This window comes from Cavia porcellus, unplaced genomic scaffold, assembly GCF_034190915.1.
Source record: "Cavia porcellus strain 051 isolate PalLab524CR breed Dunkin Hartley unplaced genomic scaffold, mCavPor4.1 scaffold_25, whole genome shotgun sequence".
Classification (NCBI taxonomy): Eukaryota; Metazoa; Chordata; class Mammalia; order Rodentia; family Caviidae; genus Cavia; species Cavia porcellus.
The window spans coordinates 21,303,121-21,322,233 of NW_026947508.1; the positions used below are offsets into that span (position 1 = coordinate 21,303,121).

The window sequence follows — 19,113 nt, forward strand, 5'->3', positions numbered from 1 at the left end:
TAAAATAAAAAGCGGCCTTTATTCTGAGAACACGGAGAGAGATGACCGGCAACCCCACCGCTGGCGTCCGGCAATCTCTCCGGCGGACACGCGGTGTGGGGGCCTGTAAATAGCCTCGGTTTGGGGTGGAACCTAAGGCGGGCATTAGGGATACACAGGTAGCCCATTGGTCCTAGGTTTGGCGCCATATGTAAATTCCCAGGGGCGGGAAGATGGCGTCACAGGTAACTTCCTAGGGGCAGGGCAAGATGGAGCTTCCTGCTTCCAGTTGTGGCTTTCCTGGCTACAGTGTCCTGTCTGGGCCAAACCTTTCATATCCTGTCTTATGGTTATTATGAAAAGGGGCGAAGATTTCTCTCTTTAACTACTTCCTGCTGGCAAAGGGCGCTGTACTGGAGCCTAGGGGAGTCGACGGGATGAAGGTTGATGCCCAGGTTGACGCTGGTGCCAGGTGTTTTAGCCAGAACAACTTCACTGGTGAATGCACGTATGTCAGACTGGAAAAACAAAGAGACAAGATGTTATGAGGAGCCATGGCACTGTTATATTTAAGGACCTAGGTGAGGTAGAAGGAAAGGTGCCTTTGATTTAGACATATCATTCTATCAGGACCATGTTGAGGTAGAAACATTTCCACAGTAAGGCAGAATTCTGAAAATTAAACGTGGGGGGGTTAGGAGGAGTGGAGTTATGAGAGGTGATTACTCCCCCATCTGAAAGCATAAAAGTTAAGACGGTAGGTTGGTAAGGCTTGTCTCTGGTATGTATGACGTTAGAGTCTGTAGGCAATACTGTTAAAGAATCCTGCTGTAAAAATGATCATTAATAGAATGTAAGAAATTAGGAACCAAAGTGGATAACAAAACATGACTTAGCCTGTTAACTGTGGCTGCGCGGCCTTTGTGAGACGGAGACGGGTAGGCGACAGAAGATGAGATGACCACTCAGAATGATCAGATTTAGGGCTGGGAGGGCATCTCTTAGCCTGAGTGATGTGAAATCAGGATGGCAGTCTAGCAACTTTGATTTAGGCATGGGTCACTGCAACCTGGTTGTAGTCCTTGGAATGATTTGCTGTAACAGAACTTTAGCAAGTATGAGAAAGGCTTTTATGTATCCTGAAAAAGTATAAACCAAGTGAGAAGACAAAAATGTATCTGAGAGTCTTGACCAGGGTTGTCTGACAAATTGGTGAACAAGAAAGGAAGGGGGTGGTCTATATCACTGAGGAAGGGTCCACCAGCAACAACAGGTAGGAGCTGTTGAGGCCTCAGTGTGTCTAAGTCAGCCTGTATAAAAGGCATTTTAAGATTTAGGACTGGGACCTGCACAAAATAGGCCCTGTTTTTATTTATAAATGGCATAGGTTGACCATCAATACCCCATGATAGAGATTGAGGACTTAATATAGTAGCCTGAATACTCAGGAAGAACTCTGTATATATGGCCTCTATGTCCACAAATATAGAGAATGTCTTACCTGAGACTTTAGTACGACTTGGAATCTGAGATGGACACCTTAAAGGGGGCTGTTGTTGCCCTGAACTTTCTCAGTCTTCAGCAGCGATTTTCTGTCGGTGACGAATTTGGCAGTGTCAACATTTTCTGTGAGGGCTAGGATGACTTACCCACTCTCTGGTGGCTAGGACAGTCCAGTAGCCCTAGAGTAAGGTCTCAAAGAACGCCAGGATGGGGCATTTTCTTGCCCAGTATCTTCTGCTGCATTTGAGCGTGGTCCATGGAGGGGGCAGGCAGCTCCACCTTGTATAGGTTTACCTGTCTCAGAACTCCAAGTGTCACAAGTGTTAAAAATATGAAAAAAAATATTAAGATCTCTATAAGGTTTGAAGGTCAAATTTTGCCTTTTTGTTTGGGATTTGGACTATAGTAGAATTAAGTAAGTATGCAGGAATTTAATATTGGCATTTTGGATTAGAGAGCAGGCTTTATCTGGATGGCATACCACTTTTTTTATAGGGCGACACGTAGAATTAACAAAAAAGCTTTAGTCTGCCAAACAAGGCTTTAATGGAAACATTTTGCAGTAAAGGTTTAGCAATCTTATGAATAAATCAATCAAAACTGATCTAATACTGTCAAATTCTGAACACATTTACTTTTAAAGTTGTTATTTGCAGTAGTATGAACCAAGACAAATAAAATAAAACTTTGAAGAAAACCCTTGTCTTGAAATAGAGCTAGTGGTTCCCAGCAAAAAGGAATTTATAACCTTAGTTGTTAAACAGGAGATTGGTGAAGGCTTTGATTGATAAACAAGGCTGGTAAAATTATCAGGTGGCCAATAACCTTGATTAAATGGTTTGAGAACTGTAATAAAAAAGCATCTTTTGAGCGGAGCCAAATTGTAAAAAAAACCATGCCTGAGCAGAGCCGCTGAGCTGCTGTTTCGCAGCGCTCCGGCAGAGCACGCCCTGTGGGTGAGGCAAGCGCTGGGATGTAGCACGCAGGGGTGGGCTCAGACTGCCCCCGGAAACGTGTAAGGTGGCAGCGGCGGCGACGGCGACACACAGGGGAGGGAGGGGCTGGGACAGCACATGGGGGAGGGGCTGGGAGGCGGCCCGACACAGCGCGCAAAGCTGGAACTGCTTGCAGGGCGCAAGGATTAGAAAGCCAATTTAGGAACACAGCTGGGTTTTGATTAGCCTCCTGGACCTGTTTTAAAAGTTTGTTATAGTTAGTATGCTTGTCCTGCTCTGGCACAGATATAGGCCCAGAGTCATTATAAACGTCCTTAAAATGTAAATCATAACAATTAGTAATGAATTCAAATTGCCTGATATAATTCTGTGGGTCAACAGAGAGGCTACCTAATTTATGGGTAATCTGAGCTAGATCAGAAAGGGAAAAAGGCACATGGATGTTAACAAGTCCCTCGGGGCCAGCTTGCTCCCGAAGCGGTAGCAGAGCCTGAGGAGATTCCAGAGCAGAGGGCTTTTGAGCAGCCATCCTTCCGGTAGGCGCATGTGAGCAATCGTCTGTAGAGCGGCTACAGAGCTGCTGCCAGTCACCCTGGGAAACACGAGCAGATGGCATCTCACTGTGTGCCTTGCAGCTAGAGGACTGCTGTCGGCAGCACAATGAAGCGTCATGTGCACTGCAACAGGGCGGCTGTTGTAGTTCACAAGAGGAGCCACAAGGAGACGCCTGTTGACAGTGAAGGCCCTGGAAACATGGCGGCGCCCTGTCACGTGACCCAAAACATGGCAGTGCCTGGGAACATGGCAGCGCCCTGTCGCCATGTGGCCCTCCTGAACATGGCGGCGCCATGCCACGTGGCAGAGGGTTGCAACATGGCGACTGTTCCCCGTGCAAGCTGGAACAATCACGCGACCTGCTGGAAGGACATAGCGACCAAGACCTAGTATGGTGGGCGGGCGGTGAGAATGCTGTAGGGGATACAGAATTCTCAGGAGAAGAAGAAGTCAGAGATTGCGGGGAAGCGCTAACAGAAGGATCAGAGCCACTGGGAGAGATATGGGTCCCTGGAGACAGAGGGGGAGAGGATCGAACACAGGGAGATAACTGCGACACAGAGGGATTAGAGCTGCTGGGAGAGTTATGGGTCCTGGAAGGCAGAGAGGGAGATGATCGTACAGTGGGAGGTATCTGCAATCGAGAGGGATTAGAGCTGCTGAGAGAATCAGGGATAGGGGGAGGAGAGTGCGGTCCGGTGGGAGGTAACGGCAGGGAACGAGTTTGGTGGTAGGCAGGCGGTGGCCGGGAAAACAATGGAGGACAGGACAGAAAAGTTTGCGGCGCGGTAGAGTTAGCTAAAAGTATCTCAGCGGGAGCACAAGACTTAATGAGAGATGGGCGTGTTCTCAGAATAAGAAAGGCTTGGACATAAGGGAGTTCTAATAACTTGTTGCCAGCTTGACAAAAATCATACAAGTTCCTGAGAATGCAGGGGTCAAATGTTCCTTTTTTGGGCCAAGGCTTGCCGATAAGCGGGTAGGTTGGCCAGACCTCCTGGCAGTAAAAAGTTAGTTGTTTAGTTTTTATGGTACCTTTAATTTTTAGAGTACGTAAATTGGAAATTAGGCATTGTAAAGGCGTCTTTTGGGAGTTAGAAAATATGTTCCCCATGACTGATTCAGGCAAGAAAAAAAAACCGGAGGTCCAGAAAAAAGTCGTCACTTATTTGTGGTACCACGCGGCAGCTACGGTTCCAAACCGTAAACTCCAGTTGTCACTGAGAGTTTTACGAATGGAGTCTACGTGGGGTCAGTAACAGTTTTGCCCGTGAAAGCGCAAGGTTTTAAGGGAAGTGAGGCATTCTTTCAGTGTGGGCAGTCCCAAAAATCTCTGCTTTGGGCTATCCGAACCCAAAGAACGTGAGAGATTTTGTGGGCGCAGGTTTGCCCAGAAAGAACCCTGCCCTGGGCGGTCCTAAGGACGTGAAAATGCACAGACCCACGCAGACGGGGAGAACATTCCACTGGGGCTGCCCAGTGCGAAAAGTTCCCCGGGGAGTGCTCACCTGAAATCAGTCTGGCCGATGCGGAGTGCAGGCGGCTGGCGACAGGAACGTCTCGGGAGAGGAAAAAGCTCGGGATTAATCCAGGATGTTATCTGATTATCGGCGAGGAAACTCTGGGTATGTGGCCCAAGAGTTAGTTGCCTGCCGATCGAGTCACGGCACCAAATGATAGAGTTATTTCCAAAAGATGAAAAATATTAACAAAAGATGAGAAATATAAAATAAAAAGCGGCCTTTATTCTGAGAACATGGAGAGAGATGACCGGCACCCCACCGCTGGCGTCCGGCGATCTCTCCGGCGGACACGCGGCGTGGGGGCCTGTAAATAGCCTCGGTTTGGGGTGGAACCTAAGGCGGGCATTAGGGATACACAGGTAGCCCATTGGTCCTAGGTTTGGCGCCATATGTAAATTCCCAGGGGCGGGAAGATGGCGTCACAGGTAACTTCCTAGGGGCAGGGCAAGATGGGGCTTCCTGCTTCCCGTTGTGGCTTTCCTGGCTACAGTGTCCTGTCTGGGCCAAACCTTTCACTCTGGAGCCACTCTGTGCTTGGGTGGGGCCCCGAAGTCAACAGAGTAAGTTGAGAGTGCCAGGCCCAGCCTCAGCTCCCTGGGGTGATGCATGTAGACCAAGTAACCCAGCAAGTGGAGGAGCAAGTGACAGCAATGGTGAAGGGTGAGGAAATCCCAGACTTTACCATCTTGGTCAGAAACAGTTCAGCGGGCAGCGGCAATAAACAGTGATAAATCCGCTGGTGCCCAGTGCCATGCTGTGTAATCACAACCACCACGCTCCATGTTGCCTGGTTCTTCGGGTCTGTTTCCTGTTATACTACGATGCTGAAAAATTAAAATAATTGATTAAAATATAATTAGCAAAAATAGTTGGTTAAAAGGATAGTTATTAGCAGTATTGTCATTCTGTACTGGGCTTGTTACCCTCGTAACCAAGCACCACCCACATAGTTATAAATTAACTGACTGAGTCGTTATGCTGTTCTGTATGCGTTGCTCCCCTCCCCCCAAGTAACCTGTGTGCTATGTCAACCTTTGTTCCCCTTGTAAGAGACAAATGATGTTGTGCCAAACATTGTTCCCTTTATGAGAGACAAATGTTCCTGGAGTTGGCAGACCAAGGGCCATGAATTGGCAAACCACCCACTGTGAAATGCCTCTGACCTCAAGCAAAGGGGAACAAAGGCCCACCTTGTTTCTGTTTCTCATCACTATGTACTTAATTATCAATGAGCTAATCATAAATGAACTGTAAAAATCAGTCAGAACTCTAACTCAGTTGCACAGCTTTGCAAATTCCAGGGCTGGGGATTTAGCTCAGCAGCATAAGTGCCTGCGTTGCAAGCAGGCAGTCAGTTCCATCTGCACTGTGTTTCTGGGCCAGCTAAAATAAAACCGCTTCTTCGTAAAACATCATTTTGCCCCATTCTTTTTTCATCTCGGGGCCCTTTTGGGGGTCGTACAACCTTTCCCTCCAGTAGGGACACCCACATGCAAAATTTTACTCCTTTGTCTGGTTTAGTTCTCAGGGTTTCATTTTTGCACATATTCCCTAAGTTTTTTTCTGATATTCACTGGTGAGATCTTCCAACTTAATTAGGGTATAAGCTTTCTCTTTCCATTTCAGAATTTTTTTTTTTTGTCTTTTCTTGTACAGTTTAGACTGAACTTGAACTCACTTGGTTGCCTAAGCTGGCCTCGAACTCTCAATGATCCTCCTGTCTCAACCTCCCGACTGCTGGGATTACAGGCGTGTGCTACCATACCTGGCTCAGATCAGATTTTTTCTTTTTCTATCGGTACCAGGGATCAAACCCCCAACCACACACTTGCAAGGCAGACACTTACGCCACTGAGCTAAATCCCCAGCCCCAGATCAGATTTTTGTATGCATTTCACTGGCACATGACTGGCTCTAACGATGGGCTTAGATAGTGACTTAGTCTGGCCAGGGTCACACAGCTCACACATGGCTTTCTTGGAATCCACAAATGAGCCCCCCAGAGCCAAACCTCAAGTTCAAAAAAATGGGGCAGCTCATGTTTTTTTTTTGTAAAGCAGTGCTGATTTATTTTATCCTAGGCCCAGCGACACACTGCAGTTGGAGTTCGCAAAAGCTGTGTGTCCCCCTCAAAACTTTCTAGACCTTTTGTAAAAAGCACAGTTTACAAAGTAAGGGGTTATGGGCGTGGATCAGGAAATCTGCTAAGGAAATGAGGAAGACCCTTGTTTCCCTTAGCAGAAGACAGAGTAGTCTAGCAATAATTAACAATCCTTTGTCAGCTTATTTTAGCACTACATCTCTTATTTGTAGAGGGCAACAATGGTTAACATATCTATTAGGTTAGGTTCCCAGAGATTTATAATTCTTTTTTTTTGTTTTTGTTTTCTTTTTCATTTTTATCGGTACCGGGGATCGAACTCACGACTGCCTGCTTGCAAGGCAGGCGCTTATGCCGCTGAGATAAATCCCCAGCCCCCTAGGATTTATAATTCTTTACAGAGGGGAGCATTGATTAACATATCAATTAGGTCACCCCCAAAAAACGCATACAGAACAGTATGGCGGCATTACAGGTACTTTGGTCATATAACTTAGGCATAACCCAAACATAATGAAGCTCTTTTTGCTAGTGTACAGCAGGCCTCAGAGCCTGAGCCCTTAAGTGCTACTCTGCTGCCTTTGCTTGAAAGCCTGCATCCTGCTCAGAGTGCCTGGAGGTTCACTGATCCTTCATGCTGCTCCTGCAAAAGCAGGGACAGAGCAAAGCTGTCCTCTGCTCTGCTCAAGGCAGAACCAGGCCGTGGTCTGTGGTGCCCTGAACCTGGGCACCCTTAGGAGGCCTTAAGTCACCTGTGCAGCACCCCTGCTGCCACGGGGCCCTGCCTCATCCAGGCTCAGGGCAGTGGCACTGAAGTAGCTCTCTTTCCCTTGCAGGGAAGTTTTGGCACATCTCTGACCTGCACCTTGACCCCAACTACACGGTATCCCAGGACCCCCTCCGAGTGTGCCCCTCGGCTGGCACCCAGATGGTGTACAACCCGGGGCCCTGGGGTGACTACCTCTGTGATTCTCCATGGGCCCTCGTCAACTCTTCCGTCTATGCCATGAAGGAGATCGAGCCGAATCCAGACTTCATTTTCTGGACAGGGTGAGAGCAATCATGATGGCAGCTCCCCTTTACTGGGCCCCTGGACCCTCTTTGTACCCTCTAATCCTCCCATCATCCCTGTTTCAAAGGCCTATGTAATTTTCCCAAGAGACCCTGGTTGATGCCCAAGTCTGCCCACAACCTCCAGGTCCTCATCTTGAAAACAGCTCTCACTGAGGGTGGGAGTGTAGGTGTGGCCTGCCTAGGCACCCAGAGAAGCCTTTGGGTGTAGGCTGGGGATGGATAGTGAGGCCACTGTCCTTGAGGCTAGGCATGACAAGTGTCCTGATCAGCTGCTGGCCACCCCTGGGCAGCCCAGGTCCCCTGAGGATTACTCACTGGTCAGGACAGAGACTTCATTTCTGTTTCCCTCCAGAGACTTCATTTCTGTTTCCCTCTGGGGGTTTCAGGGATATACCTCAGTAGCACAGCACCTGCCTGGTAAGTGCAAGGTCCTGAGTTCGATTCCCGGTAACCTCATCCCGCCTCTGTCCCACCCAAAAAAAGAGGGCCTTCATCTTCCCTGGAACTTTCACTCCAGGTCACTCCAGGTTCTCCAGTCCCTCCTGTGTTCTCTTACTTGCCAGGTCGACCTGTCTCATGCCCAGCCCTGGGGTGGTACTGGAGAACTAAGATGGTGTAGAGGCCAGTTTGTGATCACATCCCAGGGAGGAGAGTGCATCCCCTGGAGGACATCGGGGCATCACAGGACACTCCACTCCAGGGCTTCCAACAGGAAGTGGTGAGGCAGGGAGCTGGTGAGGAAGGTTGGAGGAGCTTGGACTTGGTGCTTCCTCAGCTGGCCTCAGTAGATTCTTCTGGAAAGAAGTGTGAAACCTGGGGTGCCCCTAGCTGTCTCACGCTGTGATAAGAAAGTGCCCAAGAATGACCCTCAGAAGGACTCTTAGTTACTTTCCCATTACTGGAACAAATATCCAACATCCATAAATTAAAGGAGGAGTTATTTCAGTTCACAGTTTGTAGAAATTTCAGTCCGTGATCAGTTGGCTCCACTGGCTGCGGGGCACTGCAGAGGAGAAACAGTCCATGCAGGGCAAGAAAGAAGGCCGCAAGCAGCAGCAGGATCGAGCCTCCTTTTCGCCTTTATCCTATCCAGGCTTCAGGCCAATCGAACCCAAGGCGGGCCTGGCCATTATCCACATCCAGAACTCTGCTAACCCAAGTTAGTTGCCACACACCTGTAGCCCCAGCATCACACACCCTAGGTGGAGCCACCTCTGACGAGCCCTACGTGTGAGCACATGAGGCTTTAAGGGGACATCTAGACACAGCCATAATAGATCCTGTGGTTGGCAGGGAAAAGGCAAAGGCTAGACACAGAAAATGTGCCAAAGTCTCAGGAGGGGCCTGGACAGGCCTGGCTTCCTTGGGCCCAGGAAAAGTGTGAGATTTAGTCTATGACCTTGGACACTGGTTCCCTGGGGGATTTTTCTGGGAAGGCCTCTGATTTCTCTGAAGCAGAGGCTGTGGTGGAGTAGATAACATTCTGAAAGATGTAATCTCTCTGGGAAAGGCTTTGGGGGAATTCACAGTTCTTTCATAGATGCACAGTTCTTCTGGGAACTCACCTGGACTTTGCAGATTTTTTTTTTTCTAGTGCTGGGGATTGAACTCATGACCTTGTGTTTGCCAGACAAGTGCTTACACTGCTGAGCTAAATCCCCAGCTACAACTCTGCAGATTTATATGGCATTGGATGAGATCAGTGATCTCTTGAATACTCTGTAATTCTTTACTTATAAAGAAAACTGACATCTCTGAGAGAGCTGTAATCCATCTGAGGAAAATTCGAAGAAACTAAATATGTTTAACTAATTATTATTTTATTTTTATTTTTATTGGTACCAGGAATTGAACTTAGGACCTTGTGCTTACTAGGCAGGCACTATGCCACTGAGCTACATCCCTGGCTCTGGATGTGTTTTTTTTTTAATTTCTTTTGTTTGTTTGTTTGTTTGTTTGTTTCTTTTTTCTTTTCTTTTTGAGACAGAGTCTCTTGTACATTTCAGCCTGGCCTTAAACTCACTATGAACTCAAAGTGATCCTCCTTCCGCACTCTTCCAAGTGTTGCAATTGCAGGCGTGCACTATGACACCCAGGCTGGATGTGTTTTCTATTAGACAATTAGATTCCTGAAAGTAAAAAAAATAAATTGGGATTTTGTCTCATGTTTTCTGGTTCCTGGTCTGCCCCAAGAAATCAGCAGGGCTAAATAGCTCCTTTGTCTGCCCTAACTAGTGTGTGAGAGCCCCGGGGCTGGGATGACTGCCTTCAAATTTTGATCCTACCTTTTTCTATTTAAGTGTAATTTCTAGCTTTATTGTGCCTTCAGTATCTGTCAGACAGATAGGGATGTCACTCAGTGGCAGAGCACTCACTTAGTATGCATGAGGCCCTGGGTTTAATCCCTAGTAAGGCAGAAAAAAAAAAGAAAAATTAATGTAGTGCCCAGTTCTAGAGATCCAAAGGCACCGTACTGGCAAGTGTGTAGGTCTGGTGAGGGGCTTCTGGCCATATCCCAACACGACAGTGGCATCAGAGAAGGTGCGCAGGGGAGAAGGACAGAGCAGCCGCATGGCAAGGCAGGAAGCCAGACACTCAGGGGCCAGGTCATTCATAACAACTTACTCTCCCAGGACCTAGCCTGGGTCCTGGGGGAATGACCCTAATAACTTTGGAGAGCACCCGATGACCCAGTTACCCTGCTGTGTGTCCCCTCTTACACGTCCTACTGCCTCCCAGCCATCACCACCCTGGGGAGCAAGTTTCCAGTATATAAACTTCAGGGGACAAACACATTCATTCAAACCATATCCAAACCAGAGCAGCTAGGATACAAAGTGAGCCAGCTTGCGTTCTTGGCCACTGTGCTAGTCAAACACTGAAAGCTCCTATTAATACCTCTTAGGCGTCTACCCCGAGCATCACTTGTTTAGTACTGACTGTCCTGCGTGCTGCTCGGGCAGGTGTCATTTCAACCAGTCAATTATGAGTAAATTTGAAAACACTATCGTTTTTATGCGTCCTGTTGTATTATCTTATAAAAATTAATGAAAAAATATGCAATTTTTGGTCATCCTGTATTTAAATAATTGGACTGGTAAGTGGTTAAACTGGTTACCATTCCCAGAAGAGTGCCTGGGAGCAGATGCCGCCTTTAGTCTGGACCGGCAGAAGCCTCAGGATTTAGATTTTCCACCCTTCTACCCATCCCTAAACCCTCCCCCCAGCATTCTCCTTCCCTGGCTCCCTTACCTTGCTGAGCACTGTTAGGTTGAGCGTAAGAATTTAGGTCAGTTGTGTTGGGGGCAAAAAGGTCCTGGACCTGCCCTAGGGAAGATCGAACTCTGTACTCAGAAGCCAGCTCCAGTTGTGTCTGAGGGAAGAAGGAGATTGCAGAAATGGCTTCTGGACCGTGAGCTCCCTGAGATCTTGGAGGTGGGACTTAAACTCCCACCCCTGTGTTCCCTAAATGATATGGTAATACAGAGATAAACATATGTCCAGCCATGATGGGCTTCAACCAAGGGAGCACCTGCAAGAAACTTCACCATGTTATTTAAAACTTTTTTTTTGATTCAAGATCTCACCATGTAGTTCAGGTTAGCTTTTTCTTTTTTTAAGAGCAGAATATATTTATTGAGAAAAAGAAAGCTTCTGTTTGAGAGACAAGGGCAAGTGGGTTGCCCCAGCTTTGAACTCACTATGTAGACCAGGCTGGCCTTGAACTTGGGGCAAATCCTCTTACCTCAACCTCCCTGGGGTTACAGGGGTGCACTACCATGCCTGGCTCATTTTTCTCCTTTTTGGAAGTCTCACAAATACTCTATCATAGGTACTTATTATTCTCTGTTCTCTAGATGAGCTAATAGTGGCTCGGACAGGTTAACACCAGCCCAGGGATCCACAGCTGTCTGATCTTGGTTGAACTCTGCCCCATCCTTCTCCTCAGCACCCGGATTCCCAGCTCCACAGCTTTCTTCTCCCCGCAGAGCTACCCCTTCCTCTTCTTGTATCCCTTCCTGAGATGCCCACCTCCAACTGGCATGGTGGTGTTTTGCAGTGATGATACGCCACACGTGCCTGATGAGAAGCTGGGGGAGGCAGCTGTGCTGGAAATTGTGGAGCGTCTGACCAGCCTCATCCGGGAGGCCTTTCCAGGTGAGGCTCTGCCATCAGTCCCCCAGGTGGTGTCTGCTCAGGAGCACAACAGCAACAAGGAAACCAATGACAATGATGGCATCTGGCCTGGTCCCACTGCAGGCTTTACAGCCAGCATTTCTCACCTTCTTGAAAACTCTGCAAGATACTAGTGAGCTCCTCAGCCTGTGGAAACACACAGGCTCCCAAATGCCTCACATTCACAGCCTCTGCTTCTCCCTGTTTAACCAGACTCTCAAACCCTTCTTGGTGGTGTCCCCAGTATTACACGGGTGTGTCCAGATAAGTTTCACTGGGTGCACACACAGTCCTGTGTCCTGCTGTGGGCCTAGTGTTGCCATCTGCTGTCCCAAAGCCATCCCAGCTGCAAGGAGATGCTGGAGATGCTGATTTCCAGCCAGGGCACTGTTTTCTAGGGGCTTCCGAGGCCTTCGAGCCTGGCAAAGCAGGCAGGGAGTGGGAGTGAGTGAGGCATGGCCAGTGGGACACAACAGGGAGGAGAGGGTCTACTACCTCTTACAGTGTCCCTGAGCAGGGTTTTAAGTGAGCTGTGCCAAATGCAAGGTCCTGGGGTCCTAATCAGCTGCACTGAGCTGCCCCATTACCTCTTTCAGTTCTGGTACAGCTGCTCTTTCTAATGGTCTTGGTGATGGGTCCCCAGGGGCTAGATAAGCAATAACAATATGAAAAGAAATATAAGTACCGCATATATCTTGTGCCCCATTACAGTTGTTTTTTTTTTTTTTTTTTAACAGCATCTCCCTATGCAGTTCAGTCTGGCCTTGAACTCTCACTGTATAGGCCCAGGCTGACCTTGCACTAGCACTGATCCTCCTGCCTCAGTCTCCCGAGTTCTAGGATCACAGATGTGCACCACCATGCCTGGCATCACCTCTGTTTTTATTGATGAGGAATGTGAATCTTGGGGTCACGTCAAGGTTATGTGACAGAAGTTGGGCCCAAGTCCCAATCTGAGTGCTGCTCTTAGTTACCAGTCCTACTGTGCTTTCCCTCTCGCATAAGCCAGCTCGTACAAAGAGAGGCCCGGCTTCTTCTCGATTTTCCAAGGCAATGCAGCATCTCCCACCCAGCTGCCCCTGGTCTTGTTGAAGTTGCTGGACAGGGCGCTACTTAGGGCCAGGACACCCTCTGTCTTCTCTTCAGCAGTGGGCATAGTGGGCATTATGTCTCTTCTCAGGGAGGCCTTCAAACTCAGATCCAACTGTGAGCTCTATTTTCTGTTCCACACAGGGCTTGTGGAGTATGGCTAGGAAACTGCTTTATTGGTTGGGCACACCTGTAATCCCAGCACTTGGGAGGCTGAGGCAGGGGGATCACGGTGAGTTCCAGGCCAGCCTGAACTGCATAGTGAGACCCTGTCTCAAAAACAGAAACAGAAACAAAAACAAAAAAAAAACTGCTTTATTAATGATGTTTTAACATAGACATTTAAACTATAAGACTGTAGTTTATGTCACACTGGCACATTTATAGAATTTCTTCGTATCCATTGACTGTAAGAGGCATTACTGTTTTATGTTTTGCTAAGAAAGAGTGCTGCCTGTTCAAATGACATGGCGCTTTCTCATGACCACACTGGGATGACGACATGCCACCCTTTCAGAGATGTTAAAATGAACCGAGCTGAAGAGAATTATAACACAAGGCAAGCAGAATACTTTCAAGTGTATAGCTAAAGGAGAGGAGAGAGAGAAAAAGAGAGGAGAAAGACCGCAAGTAGAGATTTTGGGTTCCACATTATGAGTAGCGGCCATAATTAGAGTGGCCCGCCTACGTTACCCACCAGTCCTTCTGGACACTGATCCTGCCCGTCCTGCGTGATAGAGTGGCTGAGAATATGGATGTTCAAGTGCCACGCTCCATTCCCGCTGCCAAAAAACAGGACTCTGGTCTCAGCTCTCCCTCTGCCACATTCTAGCATCCAACTTCTATTTTCTTCCTGTGAAAAAAGAAAAACAATGTACTTGCTCCTGGGTTGTTATGCTAATGAAACAAGGTAATCCATTCACTCATTTAGTCAATAACAAATATTTGTTGTCTACTATGGGGTAAAACACCAAATGGTGTTTGGAGACATGGAATGGACAAGATATCAGACCATGCTTGCATGGAGCTTATGCTTGTTAGGAGCCTGGCACACAACAGCAGTAAAATGGTGGGGTCGGGAGTGGGGAGCGATTCCCTCCTTCTCATTTGACCTTGGGATTCCAGGGGTTGGTGTTTTTCAGAATGGCTATTGAGGGGTATGTGGCAGTGCACACCTTAATCCCAGCACTCAGGAGGCTGAGGCAGGAGGACTGCTGTGAGTTGAAGGCCAGTGCGAACTGCATAGCGAGACCCTCTCTCAGAAAAACAAAAAACAAAACAAAACAAAACAAAAAAAAAAAAAGAAAGAAAGAAAAACAAGAATGACTGCTGATATTTACTTTAGGGAAGTGAGGGTCTTCCAGGTAGTCTCAGTGAAGATTCCACAGCCTTCTATTTTGGTGGAGTCTCTGCATTTGCAGAGCTTGTACACAGGGCAAAGGGCTTGTTACAGATATTTCCCAACTAAGAACTGGAGGCTCCGGCCACCCGTGCTGGTTTATCATCTCGGAGGCCCCAAGTTCATATGATAGCTCTGAGCACGAGTGGGTTTCCCTTTTTTGCTTTTTTTCATTTGTCAAATATTAACATGCTCATTGTCAAATATTATCATCTTTTATGTGCCAGATCCTGAAACAAAAGCAGGAAGAAGCCTGTTCACAAGGAGCAAATGAGTCTGCCCACATCTGCTGTCATTCTCAGAGATCCCTCCAGCCCCACTCCCAGCCTGTTACTCCCCAGCAAGGGGCCCCCTGCTTTCTGCAACAGCCCTCACACCTCTGATCACTCAGTACCTCTCAACCTACTGTGCTGCAAGTTCTCTGGGACTGGAAGTGTGGTTTCCAGCTCCACATTGGCACACAGTAGAGGCTTAATAAAATGTTCATCGACTGCACTAATGAGAACTCCCGAGGCCTGCTGGAGTGAACCAGACCCCTTCTCCAACAGTAAGAGGAGTCTGTATTGAATGAGAACACAGAACATAAAATTACCAGGTGGATGATAATGAAGTGAATGATTTAGACCTTTTAAAGTCCCCCACCATCTAAGATCTCCTTTGTGAACAGGGAATTTCCTGCTGGGAAAGGGGTTAGAGACCAGGATTAGGCAACTCACTGCTCTTCCTCCCCAGTCAATACGAAGTTCAGTCAGATTCTATCAGATGTGGTTTTGTGCTTATTCCTCCTTGATGCTACCACTTCTGCATTAGCTCAGATGGCCCCTGGCCAACTGAAAATGACTAACTCTACCAATGGCTCCTGAGTATTTTAATCGTATGTCTTCCCTTCCTCCCAGATACTAAAGTCTATGCTGCTATGGGAAATCACGACTTTCACCCTAAAAACCAGTTCCCAGTGCACAGTAACAATATCTACCATCAGGTAGCAGAACTGTGGAGACCCTGGCTTAATAATGAGTCTGTCAATCTCTTCAAAGAAGGTACTAACACCATTGGCTACTACAAGAAGCACTTTCTGTACACCAGGGGCCGATCTGGTTTTATCTTCACAGGAAACTCTTGAAGTAGGGGTTGACTTTATTCCCATTTTATAGATTGGGAGAATGAGGCCTGAAGAACACAAGTGATTTGACCAAGGTCACACAGCTTAGAAAAGGTGAATTTAAGGGTAGAATCCAACTGGCTGTGGTGCTGCACATCTGTAATCTCAACTATTTGGGAGGCCAAGACAAGAGGATTATAAATTTGAGGCCAGACTAGGCAGTGTAGCGAGATCCTGTCTCAGTGGAATAGCACTTGCCTAGCATGTGTGAGGTTCTCAGTTTAATCCCCAGGACTAGGGGAATAACAGAAAAGGAGTAGAATTCAGGACAGACTCCAAAACCCGTGTTCTCAACCCCACAGTATGAATTGTGAGTAGTTTGCTGTGTGCCAGGCGCCATCCTCACTGGTTTGGGGTTGACATGGGGGCTGCAAGGTGTCTGGTGTGTTGTAGGATGTTTAACACCACCCCAGCCTCCACCCACTGGTGCCAGTGATACTCCAGTTCTAACAGCCTGAAATGTCTGGGCATTGCAAATGTTCCCTTGGGGCGAAATCTCCTGGTTGAGAACCACTGGTGCAGTGACATGGCCAGCCCATGTCCTTGACCTGCTGCTGCCAGGACCCCTCGTTGGTTAAACTCATCTGGAAGCCCAAGACACAGGGCCTATAGGTTTAGTCTGAATGGATCGGCTTCTGGGGCTGTGTGGAGCACAGCTGGCAGTGGATCTCGATGGGCAAACACACATCACTGTTATTCCCACTGTACTGATGAGGAAATCAAGGCACAGAGAGATGAAGTAACTTTTTTGAATCGCACAGCTAATGAGTGATACAGCTAGAGCTGAACCCAGGCGGCCTGGCTCTAAGTCTTTGGTCTGACCCCTAGATGCCCTTTCTAAGGGGAAAATGGGAAGGGAGGATGCCAGGGAAGCAGCGGGTGGGAGAGTGAGGAGGCCGGCAGAGACTCCCTTCAGGTTCTCTCTGGCCATGACTCCCAGGTGCCTTCTATTCCGAGTTGTTGCCGGATCCCAGCAGTCCAGGCCGAATCGTGGTTCTCAACACCAATCTCTACTACAGCAACAATCAGCTGACGGCAGACCTGGCTGACCCCAGCCAGCAGTTCCAGTGGCTGGACAGTGTGCTGACCAACGCGTCCCACGCTGGGGAGAAGGTGAGGCATGCCTGGCCTCGGGTATGTCCGTCTGTCTGCTGAGTGGGCAGCGGCATGCTGCCCAGCACATCATAGCAGGATTTAATAGCTGGTGTTCATGACCATGGGGGCCAAGTGCGCAGTTTCTGTCAGTTGAGTGACCTGAGGAGTGTAAGACATGAACACACACATCCACATGGTGTATGTTGTACACCAATGGGTGGATGGCTCAAGCAGTCTTGGGAGGTTCATCGAGGCTTCATGGAGGAGGTGACCGTGGAGCTGGGTTCAGGGTACGAGTGAAAAGGAAATGTTCTCCAGATGGCAGGCAGAGGCACAGAGGTGGGGAGGTGGTGGCACACTTGTTGAGACTAAACTGGGGGCATCTCTGAGTTCCCTGCACCCCCTTCTTTGCAGGTCTACATAATTGGCCATGTGCCCCCAGGGTTCTTTGAGAAGACACGGAAGAAGGCGTGGTTCCGGGATGGCTTCAACAAGGAGTACCTGAAGATGGTCCAGAAGCACCACCACGTCATAGCAGGGCAGTTCTTTGGGCACCATCACACTGACAGCTTCCGGATGTTCTACGATGATGCAGGTACTCACCGGAAGGCGGCTGCCAGCCCACCTGCCTCCTTCTTTCACCAGCCTTTCTCATTCCTGCTGTCTCTCCCCCAAAAGGTGCACCCATAAGCGCCATGTTCCTTGCTCCTGGGGTCAGCCCGTGGAAAACCACGCTGGTTGGAGTGGTCAATGGGGCCAACAATCCAGGCATCCGGCTGTTTGAGTATGACCGAGCCACACTGAACCTGCACGTGAGGAGCTGGGGGTCTGCTGGGGCAGAGAGTGGGGGGCCAAAACCGATCCCTGCCTTCCCTAGTATCACTTAACTCACCCATTACTGACAGCTGGGCCTCAGGAAGGTCAAGTTTCTTTCACCCTCCTTGAGCTCGCGTTCAGAACGTTGCATCCGCCTACCACCAAGGCAGGTCAATTCTTCTGCCCCTAACCCTGGGTCATTGCTACAGTTTCTGCCTGCTCTCCCTGCTTCCAGCCCAGCCCTGCTGTAACCCGTCTGCCATACACTACAGAAGGGGTAATCTCTCTGAAGCACTGCTTTCAATTTGCCCTTCTGCTCAATGTTGAGGCTGATGCAGGAGGATCACCAGTTCGACACCAGCCTGGGCTACAGTGAGATCTTGTCTTGAAAAACAAAACAAAATGTCTTCCCAGTACCCTCACTTTGGGTCTTCTTGGCCTAGTGTTGAAGGCTTCCCGAAATCTGACTCCAAGCCCAATGCCCATTGCTTCCCACTGGATGAGGCTCCAACCACTAATTTATGAAGCAATCCTTGTGATTGTTGAAATGACAGAGGAATGCTATTCTTTCATACTTCTATAAAATGTGTGAAGCACCTGCCATATGCCAGATTCTGTCCTAAACTCAGGAGATACTTAAGTGACCTGAACCAAGTCCCTGTTCTCCTGGGCCTGGTACTTTCACAGGAGAGAGGCAATTAACAAATAAGTAAACAGAATTATGGGGATCCCCAAAGGGAATGGCTAACCAAATGAGGAGAGGAGACACAGTGGAGATGGCTGCAAGTATGTGTGCTGTGTTAGATGGAGGGGACGGGAAGTGTCACAGGTGATGCTTGTGTCCTGAGGAAGCCAGCTGGGAATGAGAGGAAGGTCGAAGCAGAAGCAAGTCAGACCTGGGGCGGGACCGTGCTTGGTGTCGTAGGGAAGAACAAGGAGGCTGGGTGACCAGAGCGGCAGGCACAGTGCGGCTGGGAGGGACACAGCTGGATCTGTAAGCCCTGAGGACTGGATTTGGAGGGTTTGGGGCAGAAGCAGGAGATATTTTAACTATGCTTATAAAATCACTATGTCTGTTTGATAGAAAACAGGCTGCAGGGGCTCAGGAAAGAGGCTCAGCAGCAGAGACAGCTGCAAGATGACCATGGTTCAGGCCAGGATGGTGACAGGGGGTTTGTGAGAAATACCGTCAACCACAGTTCTGTCAGCTGTACTCTCTCTCCTAATTAATTCCATAAATATTTACCAAAATACCTGGAGGTATTTTGTAGGCAGAGTGGCTGGGACTCATTCGCAGGTTGGTGTCAGCCATGGCATGTGACAGGAAGAGCAGAATGGAGGAGGAGCCTAAGGCTTTTGGCCTGAGCCCCTCAAGGGGTGGGGCTGCTGCTTACTGAGATGAGTGGGGACTGTGGGAGGACCCCGTTTTGGAGCAAGAATCAGAGGTGTGCTTTTGGGGTGGCTAAAATGGCCAGGGAGGCGGCAAGCTGGAGCTCTGGGAGCAGGTGAGTGTACATGTTTAATCTGGAGCTAAAGAGGACATTTGAAGTCAGCGACAGCCGGTCCTTGATCAAGAAGAGGTCCGAGGACTTTTCAGAATGTGGCCTGAGCTGCTTCATCTATAAAATGGAAGTGACAGATGGGGGTTTTGGGGAGGATGGAATGAAACAAGGTAATAATACATC

General features: G+C 48.5%; 2 protein-coding genes across 7 annotated transcripts in view; one reads left to right on the plus strand and one right to left on the minus strand.

Moving 5' to 3' along the window:
- Positions 1-19,113, plus strand: part of Smpdl3b (sphingomyelin phosphodiesterase acid like 3B) — a 47,955-nt gene that overhangs the window by 27,468 nt on the left and 1,374 nt on the right. For 3 of the 4 annotated variants that reach the window (XM_063235884.1, XM_003471101.5, XM_063235883.1), the window contains 6 exons: positions 7,454-7,667; positions 11,752-11,849; positions 15,252-15,395; positions 16,458-16,630; positions 17,027-17,207; positions 17,291-17,424. In XM_063235884.1, the coding sequence (XP_063091954.1) occupies positions 7,546-7,667; positions 11,752-11,849; positions 15,252-15,395; positions 16,458-16,630; positions 17,027-17,207; positions 17,291-17,424 (852 nt within the window). In that variant the 5' untranslated portion in view covers positions 7,454-7,545. The remainder of the gene's footprint in view (positions 1-7,453; positions 7,668-11,751; positions 11,850-15,251; positions 15,396-16,457; positions 16,631-17,026; positions 17,208-17,290; positions 17,425-19,113) is intronic. The other variant, XM_023565673.2, reaches the window with a different exon arrangement.
- Positions 1-19,113, minus strand: part of LOC106027999 (polycystin-1-like protein 3) — a 22,441-nt gene continuing 3,328 nt past the window's right edge. The window contains exons 1-6 of one of the 3 annotated variants that reach the window (XM_063235876.1): positions 11,724-11,860; positions 10,944-11,064; positions 9,715-9,820; positions 8,007-8,105; positions 7,579-7,658; positions 1-5,340 (exon numbers count right to left, since the gene is read on the minus strand). In XM_063235876.1, coding sequence (XP_063091946.1) covers positions 2,239-4,107 — 1,869 coding nt within the window. In that variant the 5' untranslated portion in view covers positions 4,108-5,340; positions 7,579-7,658; positions 8,007-8,105; ... (1 more) ...; positions 10,944-11,064; positions 11,724-11,860 and the 3' untranslated portion in view covers positions 1-2,238. Of the gene's footprint in view, positions 5,341-7,578; positions 7,659-8,006; positions 9,821-10,943; positions 11,065-11,723; positions 11,861-13,653; positions 13,810-19,113 lie in introns of those variants that run through there. The other 2 variants (XM_063235875.1, XM_063235877.1) reach the window with 2 other exon arrangements.